The 12043-nt window shown below is 37.4% G+C and overlaps 1 protein-coding gene across 1 annotated transcript in view; it reads right to left on the bottom strand.

Annotated features, from left to right (window-relative positions):
• Nucleotides 1-12043, bottom strand: part of ncaph2 (non-SMC condensin II complex, subunit H2) — a 42396-nt gene that overhangs the window by 28319 nt on the left and 2034 nt on the right. Inside the window, 1 exon segment of the mRNA XM_028813258.2 lies at nucleotides 2216-2271. Within this exon segment, the coding sequence (XP_028669091.2) occupies nucleotides 2216-2271 (56 nt within the window).

Here is a 12043-nt window from a genome sequence, read left to right on the forward strand (position 1 = left end):
AACGGTCATAACTGGAACCTCTTTTTTGTCCATATACTGTAATGGACTGCAGCTCGCTGGCCGTGGGAGGCGGGGTTGTGTATTGCGTCATCACACCTCCCACGTGATCACGTGAACTGAAGGGAGTGCAGTGAGTGTGTACGCCTGATGAGCCAAGAATTAGGGCGAAACACGTGTCGCGTACTCTTTGCATTATTTGACAGTAAACTATTTTCAACCATTCTATGATCTGCTTCTCACAACTGAACGCACCGTGGCTGATGTTAGCTGACTTGCTGGCCAACCATAAGTATTACCTGGTAGGTAACCACCCATACAATCAGATTGTGATTCAGACTACGAATGCCGTGAATGTAATTACCCCGATCTACATGCTGCCAAATAAACAAACCACATGCCGTGGCGCAATGTTAGGGGCTTCGCCTCTAGCGCTGACTTCCGATGTTCGATTCCCGTAAGGGAGTGCAGTGAGTGTGTACGCCTGATGAGCCAAGAATTAGGGGGAAACACGTGTCGTGTACTCTTTGCATTATTTGACAGTAAACTATTTTCAACCATTCTATGATCTGCTTCTCACAACTGAAGGAACCGTGGCGGATGTTAGCTGACCAACCATAAGCGTTACCTGGTAGGTAACCACCCATACAATCAGATTGTGATTCAGACTATGAATGCCGTGATATATATATATATATATATATATATATATATAAGTAAATATATATATATATATTTATATATGTGTGTGCATATGTGTATATGTAGATATGTTTACATAACCTCTTTAACACACTACTTCTCCGCTGCGAAGCGCGGGAATTTTGCTAGTGTAATTTCTAAAGATAAATACGTACAATAATTAATACAAAATATTCATGCACAGCTGATACATTAAAATGTATTGTTATACATACATACATACTCAGTTGATCGAGCTGCCCTGTGGGACATCCTGAGGGTTCGCGGGATCACCTTGAGGTTACTGGATATCATGGCCAGCCTATACACTGGTACTGTGAGTGCTGCGCAGAGTGGAGGCAGAACCTCTGTTTTTTTCCCCAGTTGATTCTGGTGTTTGTCAGGGGTGTGTTCTTGCTCCTACTCTGTTCAATGCTTGTATGGACTGGGTGTTGGGCAAGGTCATGGGGTCCAGCGGCCGTGGGGCATCTGTTCACGGATCTTGACTTTGCTGACGATGCTGTGATATTCAGAGTCGATGAAGACTCTGATCGGGGCACTCAACAGACTAAGTGAGGTGTCTGAGTGTCTGGGCTTGTGAGTGTCCTGGATACAAACCAAGATCCAGGCCTTTAATCACCTCTTTGGCACAGCCACCGGCAGTGTGTCCGTCTGCGGAGAGTGTCGACCTTGTCAAGAGGTTTACTTACCTTGGCAGTGACATTCATATCTCTGGTGACTCTTCCTATGAAGTCAGTAGACAGATTGGGAGAGCATGGGGGGTCATGAGGACGCTGGAAAGGGGTGTGTGGCGCTCCCGATATCTATGCAAAAGGACGAAGGTCAAAGTCTTTAAAGTCATGGTGCTTCCTGTCTTGCTATATGTTTGTGAGACATGGACGCTATCCAGTGACCTGACATGAAGACTGGACTCCTTTGGTACTGTGTCTCTCCGGAAAATCCTTGGGTACCATTGGTTTGACTGTGTCGAATGAGCAGTTGCTCATGGAGTCCCGAATGAGGCACATTACCTGCATTGTGAGGGAGCGTCAGTTATGGCACTACGGCCATGTGGCGCGTTTCCCCGAAGGTGATCCAGCTTGTTACTTATAAACATTACTTATAGCATTTAACTTTTACATATTTGTTCATAGCGCATTTATATATAATTATTACAAAAATCAATCAATATTTTATTACTGTTCTAGTTCTAAAGATTATATATATATATATATATATATATATATATATATATATATATATATATACACACACACACACACACACACACATACATACATACACACACAAAAGTTACATTAGATGTTGTGAGAAAAGATCAATTATAAAATATACAGTACCATAAACAAAATAAATGTCCTTTAGTGTGGTACTCTTCAGTGTGTAATGAAAGGAAGCATGTTTCAGTTTAAGTGAACCAATCTACTTATTAGAATAGTATTATTCTTTGTTCTTCAAAGTGAATGTCAATGCCAATTACTCCAACATTTCAAAAAAAAGAATTCAAATGCATTACTTTTTATTGGAGATGCAATCCAGTGCTTGGTAAACCATTGAGTAAAGGTATTCCACCTAGAAGAAACAAGGTATTAATAAACATATACAGTATTACTATAGACCTGGTGACTATAACTGTTTAAATGGTTTCAAAACTTAACATTTGTAAAGAGATTATTTATAAAATGTGTTGCCTAGCTTATAACATATTATACAGTAAAGCCTAATTGGCTATTCTTACAGACTTACAACAGTCAAACAAACCAGAATCAACAGCACCATTGCATTCATGTCGACTGTTTGCAGTGCAATACTCTATTGATACTGAATGTTTCTTTGTTGGAATGCATAGGTTCTAAGATAGTATTGATGTGCATAAATGCATTATTAAGTAAGTGCCAATATGGCTGGCCAAAATTGTAAAAAATAGATCACATTAGTATGTGATTCATGATGTCCATTAATGTTTTACTTCACTATTAGATAGATAGATAGATAGATAGATAGATAGATAGATAGATAGATAGATAGATAGATAGATAGATAGATAGATAGATAGATAGATAGATAGATAGATAGATAGATAGATACTTTATTAATCCCAATGGGAAATTAACGAAATAAGTACATTTTTTAACATTTGGTCAGTGCCTTTATAAAATTTGTGAAACTAAAAACTATAAGTTTCATAAAGATCTGTTAAAGAATGGGAAAAAAATCACAGCATTTATTTATTTTACTTTTAGTTGAAGCAGTCACAGATTAATTAATAATGAAACTGGCTAACTGTACTTTACATTACTACTTGCTTGTATGTTTTATATTACTTCAATCATAAAATGAAACACATACTAAAAAAGCTCTAGTATTTAAGGTAAAACACTGAATAGTTACAATCTGAACATATGGAAATAATTTAATAATTGGTCCTCTTAATAATAAGACCCCTAATTACTTGCACTGGACTTGTTAACTTTGGTCAAATACATACCATTCAACCTAAAATTACCGTTATTTCACCAAATACAAAAGGATCTGATGATTGATGCAGAACAATTTAAGCTGATATTATTTCATTAACACTGTAGATTAAAATTGTCCAGAACTTCCTCTGGTGGTGCTAAAATGGTCTCCACCTTACCCAAATTGGATGAAGCCGAGTCATCAAATGAATGTATAGAAAGAAAAACCTTTAGATTCCTTTAGAATTCCTGCATTCTTGCATTAACATACTGAACAATACATAAAACCCAATACAAAAAATATTTCTTCATTAAACAGTTTAAAGTAGCATTTACTAACTTCACAAAGAAGAAAGGGAAAATCTAAAATACTGTAATCAAATCTGAAAATAGAATACTTTAAGGGAAATGTCACCAAACAAAAGTTGAAAATTAACCCAAATTAAATATTGCTACATGCAACTTGACAAAAGTGTAAAATAGAGACCGTTCAATATAATTATTACTCTTTCCAGGAACTGTAATCCAACAAATCTCACTTACTGCACATACACTACTCCAAAGAATATTTGATTTAAATCTCAGCTACTAAAAGAAGTTCAACTTCTTGCTATGTCTAAATTATACAAATATGTATTTCAGAGGGTATATATTTAAACAAAGTCTTCAATATAGATATTTGCTAAAATAAATTCCAAAGATAAATATATGTTTAACAGACAGTGAATGTATTAATAAACTTTACAAAAAAAGAAACATCATATTAAAAAAAAGTTAAACAAATAAAGACAATCTTATTAAAATATTATTAAGGCTTAGTAGTGGTAGGAAGATGATATAGTGAAATATTGCAATATCAGTCATCATGATATTTTACTCATACACTGGAGATAGAGGTTTTTTATTTGCAACTGTAACACTGTAGTAGTCAATGCCATACGAATTTAGATGATCCTCAAAAACCTACTGTATGCCTTTTAGTTACACACTTGTAACATCTAGTGGAATTTGTAGGTACTACAACAATGTCAGATGCATTTCCTATTTAATATAATATACACAAAAGTTTGCTTTATTTACTGTAATGCCAATTTTCTGTTAAAATGAGAATATATATATTGTTAAAGTCCGGGCACGTACAGCTTCCCTAACCCCGACACAGAGAGGTAGGACACAGGTTTTAGTCCACATAGCACACTATTTATTCATAAAAAAGACAGTCCAGCACAGAAGTCACTGAGCACAACACAGTCCCTTATGCTGCCAGTCCTTCCACCTGCACTCCTCCTCAACAGCTTTGTTCACTTCCTCTTAACTCCGGCCACTGAGTGGTGCTTACTGGCTTCTTTCATAGGGCACCAGGAAACAGTTCAGGTGCCCAATGAGCTTCTTCCAGCAGCACTTCTGGGTGTGGCGGAAGTGCTGCCAAATAGGGCCCTGTAAAAGTCCAGGCACCCCCTGGTAGTGGCCACAGGCCCCAGCAGGGTTGAGCTTCAATGATCACAACCTGTGGCCCCACTGCAAGCCAAGGAGGCTGCAAATACTCTCTCCCCCAGTCTTACCATACTCAGGGTGTCCAGGCCAGGAAAAGGCTCCAGCCTCTGCCACAATATATATAAAAAATGTCTTGAAGTGATATAAATTGATATGTCATATTTTAAAGATAATGTGAAATTCAAATTTTTGGAAAAAACAATTTGAGTTAATAGATTTAAAAAAATGTAACATTGAGAAAAATAAAAACTTGTAGAGACAAGAAATCTGAAGTCAAAATCACATACTGTGTGAATGCTGTGATCAATGTAGTTTATTTTTAAGCCTTTTAAAGAGCAAAACAGATTTCTGAGACACTCAAAAGGCAAAAAACTTTTGTTTTTCATTTCGAAAATGTTACCATATTAAATTTATACATTTTATCAATTTTCAACAACATGCAAAAGCTTCTTCTCTCACAAAAGAACATTAATTGCCTGTAATAACCAATGGCAACTGTTACCATTAGCATGGATGCAAACATTGCGATACTACAAAAAAAAAACACATACATATATATTATATTTTATATACATACACTATATTATATATACACTGTATATATACACAGTACTGTGCAAAAGTTTTAGGCAGGTGTGAAAAAATGTTGTAAACAAAGAATGCTTTCAAAAATGGAAGTGTTAATCATTGATTTTTATCAATCAACAAAATGCAGTGAATGAACAAAAGAGAAATCTAAATCAAATCAATATTTGATGTGAACACCCTTTGCCTTCAAAACAGCATTAATTCTTCTAGGTACACTTGCACACAGTTTTTGATGGAACTCGGCTGGTAGGTTGTTCCAAACATCTTGGAGAACTAACCACAGATCTTCTGTGGATGTAGGCTTCCTCACATCCTTCTGTCTCTTCATGTAATCCCAGACACACTCGATGATGTTGAGATCAGTGCTCTGTGGGAGCCATACCATCACTTCCAGGACTACTTCTTCTTTATGCTGAAGATAGTTCTTAATGACTTTGGCTGTATGTTTGGGGTCGTTGTCCTGCTGCAGAATAAATTTGGGGCCAATCATACGCCTCCCTGATGGTATTGCATGATGGATAAGTATCTGTCCATATTTCTCAGCACTGAGAACACCATTAATCCTGACCAAATCTCCAACTCCATTTGCAGAATTGCAGCCACAAACGTTCAAGGAACCTCCTCCATGCTTCACTGTTGCCTGCAGACACTCATTATTGTATCGCTCTCCAGCCCTTCAACGAACAAACTGCCTTCTGCTACAGCCAAATATTTCAAATTTTGACTCATCAGTCCAGAGCACCTGCTGTCATTTTTCTGCACCCCAGTTCCTATGTTTTCATGCATACTTTGCTTGGCCTTGTTTCCACGTTGGAGGTATGGCTTTTTGGCTGAAACTCTTCCATTAAGACCACTTCTGGCCAGACCTCTCCGGACAGTAGATGGGTGTATCTGGGTCCCACTGGTTTCTGCCAGTTCTGAGCTGATGGCACTGCTGGACATCTTCCGATTTCGAAGGGTAATAAGCCTGTGTGTCTTTCATCTGCTGCACTAAGTGTCCTTGGCCGACCACTGCTTCTACGATCCTCAAGGTTGCCCGTTTCTTTGTGCTTCTTCAAAAGAGCTTGAACAGCACATCTTGAAACCCCTGTCTGCTTTGAAATATTTGTCTGGGAGAGACCTTGCTGATGCAATATAACTACCTTGTGTCTTGTTGCTGTGCTCAATCTTGCCATGACATGAAACTGTCTTCCACAACCTCACCTTAGTAGCAGAGTCTGGCTGTTCCTCACCCAGTTTTAAGCCTCCTACACAGCTGTTTCTGTTTCAGTTAATGACTGTGTTTCAACCTACGTGTGACATTGATGATCTTTAGCACCTGTTTGGTATAATTGGTTGATCATACACCTGACTATAATCCTACAAAATCCCTGACTTTGTGCAAGTGTACCTATAAGAATTGATGCTGGTTTGAAGGCAAAAGGTAGTAACACCAAATATTGATTTGATTTACATTTTTCTTTTGTTCGCTCACTTTGCATTTTGAAAATTGATAACAATAAACAATCATTATTTATATTTCTGAAAGCATTCTTTGTTTACAGCATTTTTTCACACCTGCCTAAAACTTTTGCACAGTACTATATATATATTATACACATACACACAGTCATATGAAAAAGTTTGGGAACCCCTCTTAATTCTTTGGATTTTTGTTTATCATTGGCTGAGCTTTCAAAGTAGCGACTTCCTTTTAATATATGACATGCCTTATGGAAACAGTAGTATTTCAGCAGTGACATTAAGTTTAGTGGATTAACAGAAAATATGCAATATGCATCATAACAAAATTAGACAGGTGCATAAATGTTGGCACCCCAACAGAGATATTACATCAATACTTAGTTGAGCCTCCTTTTGCAAATTTAACAGCCTCTAGATGCCTCCTATAGCCTTTGATGAGTGTCTAGATTCTGGATGGAGGTATTTTTGACCATTCTTCCATACAAAATCTGTCCAGTTCAGTTAAATTTGATGGCTGCTGAGCATGGACAGCCTGCCTCAAATCATCCCATAGATTTTCGATGATATTCAAGTCAGGGGACTGTGACGGTCATTCCAGAACATTGTACTTTTCCCTCTGCATGAATGCCTTTGTAGATTTTCAACTGTGTTTTGGGTCATTGTCTTGTTGGAATATGCAACCCCTGCGTAACTTCAACTTTGTAACTGATGCTGGAACATTATCCTGAAGAATCTGTTGATATTGGGTTGAATTCATCCGACACTCAACTTTAACAAGGGCCCCAGTCCCTGAACTTGCCACACAGCCCCACAGCATAATGGAACCTCCACCAAATTTGACAGTAAGTAGCAGGTGTTTTTCTTGGAATGTGGTGTTCTTCTTCCGCCATGCAAAGCGCTTTTTGTTATGACCAAATAGTTCAATTTTTGTCTCATCAGTCCAAAGCACTTTGTTCCAAAATGAATCTGGCTTGTCAAAATGAGCATTCGCATACAACAAGCGACTCTGTTTGTGGCGTGAGTGCAGAAAGGGCTTCTTCCTCATCACCCTACCATACAGATATTCTTTGTGCAAATTGCACTGAATTGTAAAACGATGTACAGATACACCATCTGCAGCAAGATGTTCTTGCAGGTCTTTGGAGGTGATCTGTGGGTTGTCTGTAACCATCTCACAATCTTGCGCATATGCAGCTCCTGTATTTTTCTTGGCCTGCCAGACCTGGGTTTAACAGCAACTCTGCCTGTGGCCTTCCATTTCCTGATTGCATTTCTTACAGTTGAAACTGACAGTTTAAACCTCGGAGATAGCTTTTTGTAGCCTTCCCCTAAACCATGATACTGAACAATCTTTATTTTCAGATCTTTTGAGAGTTGCTTTGAGGATCCCATGCTGTGACTCTTCAGAGGAGAGTCAAAGGGAAGCACAACTTGTAAATTAACCACCATAAATACCTTTTCTCATGATTGGACACACCTGTCTATGAAGTTCAAGGCTTAACAAGCTCATCAAACCAATTTGGTGTTGCAAGTAATCAGTATTGAGCAGTTACATGCATTCAAATCAGTAAATTACAAGGGGACCCAAATTTTTGCACAGCCAGTTTTTCACATTTGATTTAATTTCATACAACTAAATACTGCTTCACTAAAAATCTTTGTTCGGAAAACACCCCAGTACTCAGATGTTCCTAGGAAATGAAAGCCATACCACTGTTATCTTTTTTGTTGAAAGTAGAGTAAATTATTATGGAGGCTGAGAGGGGTTCATAGGTAACCTGTATATATACCATGATCAGAATTTGAAAGTACATTTACATTAAAATAAAATGCTCAGACCACACAACAAAGCCTTGTGTTTTAGATGTACTTGAAACCCACCTCTCTTTCCTCATTTTATGAGCTTTAAATTCTGCTGCTATATTAGCATTACTCAAGGCCTTAGTGGTAGATGGTCACACTGATTACAGCATGTCCAAGCTATAGATGAACAAAATTGGCCAATCACCTGGGATTTCCTCCTCAGGTAGTATGTAAATAACCTGCTGAATTCCAAAGGAGATGGCAATCAAAAGTAGATGTTTACAAATATTGCAAAGCATTTTATATTAAGAACTAAAGCACAAAAACAGACATGCATTGAGAGGTCTGCTAGAGCCCAGCAGCCTAAGGAAATTATCTTCATCTAGTTGTCTACAGAAATGAGACAGTAAATATCTGGGCATCAACATTCCATAAATTCAATAGCGGTGCTTTGTGACTACTCTACAAGGCTAGATGATGCCCCTGGAGCTTAAAGGTGCCACAGAGGAAGACAACCAAGATGGTGTACAGACAGTATCCTTTTGGATAAGCCACACCAAATGGCAAAAATCACACCAAAATGTTTCACTTTTTCCTTACTAAAATGGCATAGACCTTGCAAAACAGGATGTGTGTGATATCTCAAGGAGAGGATCAATAATAACCTTATTGGCTTGAGATATGGACTAATTAGGGTTAAGGCTTTTGTTTTCATGTTTGGACCTCAGTACCCTACATCTCCATTATAAATGCAAGTGCAGGATAGGTACTGGAAAAAAAAACATTTTAATGCTTCACTGCAGGAATTTCATGTGAAAAATTAACACATACCATGACTGTGAGGAAATAACTTAGACTTAAGGATAAGTTTGCTATTTTTCAAGAATGCTGAATCCCTGCTAACTAGTGGAATGGTTCAGTATCTGAGTAGTTAAATTTAGATTTTTTGTTGTGTAGATGAGTGTGAGCTGAATGCATTTTATGTCTGCTTGTCTTGCAGCTCTTTTATTGTAAGACAATTTTATAAAACTAAATAAAAAAATGATTTAATAAAGCGGACATCCACTCGAAAATCTATCTAGATTTTATTGCACTAAGTGAAACGTGGCTTAGCTCAGATGGTGCAGCTGTTTTAATCGAATCTGCGCCTCCGGATTACAGTTTTACTCGTGCTGATCGCCAAGGAAAGAGAGGTGGTGGACTAGCAAACATTTACTCAAGCAGGTTAAAATGTAAAAATGTCAGTTTTGGTAAATTCAAGTCCTTTGAGTATCTCGCCATTGTTATTCAGGGAGATTCTCACGTTCTAGTATTATCCGTGTATAGACCTCCAAAATTCAACGTGTCTTTCTTTGAGGAATTCTCTGACTTGATGTCAATCTTAATTACGAACTATGACACACTCTTAATAGTCGGCGACTTCAATTTTCATATAGATAATCAATGTGACCAAAAAGTAAAAGAATTTATGAACCTCCTGGACTCTTTTGATTTGAGACAGCTCGTTAATCAGCCTACACATAAAGCAGGTCATACGTTAGACTTAGTAATTACTAAAGGACTAAAAGTTGATATAAAACAGGTCATTGATACGGGTCTATCAGACCATTTTCTTCTACTTTTTAATATAGAAATGATGATAGAAAACACTCATGAGAAGCATATTGTTAAACGCTTCTTTGACTCATCAGCAGCTTTAAAACTTACAAACATTCTAACCAATCAGTCCGTTTATAGTGCCAACTATAATAGCGAGGAGAATGTAAATAGTAAGGTGGAAAGATTTAATACTAAAGTGAGGGCTGCTGTTGACTTAGTTGCACCTGAAAAGACAGTTGAAAAATTTTCTGGCATTGTTATACCATGGAAGACCCAAAGAGTGTCTGATTTAAAGAGAACATGCCGTAGAGCTGAGCGTAAATGGAGGAAAACTAAACTAACTATTGACTATGAAATATTAAAAGTTAAAATAACACAATACAATAACACAGTCCGTCTTGAGAGGCGCTGCTATTTCTCTAAGATTATAAATAACAATGCTAGTAATCCCAGAGTCTTATTTTCGACGATTGATCATCTGTTAAACCCAGGTAACTCAAAGGAATGCCTCCTAAGAACTTCCAGTAAAACCTGTGAGGCTATCGCTGTATTTTTCAATCAAAAAATTAATGATATTAGAAATAACATAGTATATCTCCCCAACACTAAGGATCCTCCTAAACCCCAGTACTCCATAATAAACAAATTAAATTCTTTCACTAGGATAGATTTACCTGATTTACATAAAATAATTTCTCAAATGAAACCCTCCACCTGTGCCCTTGACCCAATACCAACAAATTTTTTCAAAGAAGTATCGGGCGTGCTTATTGATAATGTTCTTGACATAGTAAATTCGTCATTAGATACGGGGGTCTTCCCAGAGTGTCTTAAGACTGCGATAGTTAAACCCCTACTTAAGAAAAATAATCTTGACCCCTCTGCTCTTGAAAATTATAGACCCATCTCTAACCTGCCTTTCTTAAGTAAAATTCTAGAGAAGGCAGTCATTATACAGTTAAATGAGCACCTCAATAAACATGCTATTCTTGATAAATTTCAGTCAGGTTTTAGAACAAATCACAGCACAGAAACTGCACTCGTTAAAGTAGTAAATGAAGACAGAGGCCATTTATCTGTTCTCATCCTCTTAGTCTGAGTGCCGCATTTGACACCATGATCATAATATTCTTAAGAATCACCTTAGTCAATGGGTGGGCCTCTCTGGCAGTGTCTTAAATTGGTTTGAATCCTACCTGGCAGGGAGAAAATTCTTTGTTAGTTGTGGTAATTACAACTCAAAGACACATGATATCCTATATGGTGTTCCACAAGGCTCTATCCTGGGTCCGCTGCTCTTCTCGATCTACATGCTTCCATTAGGTCAGATTATCTCGGGACATAACGTGAGCTACCACAGCTATGCTGATGACACACAGCTGTATTTATCAATAGCACCTGATGACCCCGAATCTCTTGATTCGCTAACACAATGTCTAACCTGTATCTCAGAATGAATGAATAGTAACTTTCTCAAATTAAATAAAGAGAAAACCGAAATCTTAGTGATTGGCAATAATGGATACAATGAGGCTATTAGAAATAAACTGGATGCATTAGGATTAAAAGTCAAAACGGAGGTAAAAAGCTTAGGGGTAACCGTTGATTGTAATCTGAATTTTAAATCGCATATTAATCAGATCACTAGGACAGCATTTTTTCACCTAAGAAACATAGCAAAAGTTAGACCTCTTATATCATCGAAAGATGCAGAGAAATTAGTTCATGCGTTTGTTTTCAGTCGGCTAGATTACTGTAACGCACTCCTCTCAGGACTACCCAAAAAAGACATCAATCGTTTGCAACTAGTGCAGAATGCAGCTGCTAGAATCCTTACCAGGAAAAGAAAATCCGAACACATTTCTCCAGTTTTGATGTCACGACACTGGTTACCTGTGTCATTCAGAATTGACTTTAAAATTTTGCTTATGGTTTAT

The sequence above is a fragment of the Erpetoichthys calabaricus genome, chromosome 1 (assembly GCF_900747795.2).
Source record: "Erpetoichthys calabaricus chromosome 1, fErpCal1.3, whole genome shotgun sequence".
Classification (NCBI taxonomy): Eukaryota; Metazoa; Chordata; class Cladistia; order Polypteriformes; family Polypteridae; genus Erpetoichthys; species Erpetoichthys calabaricus.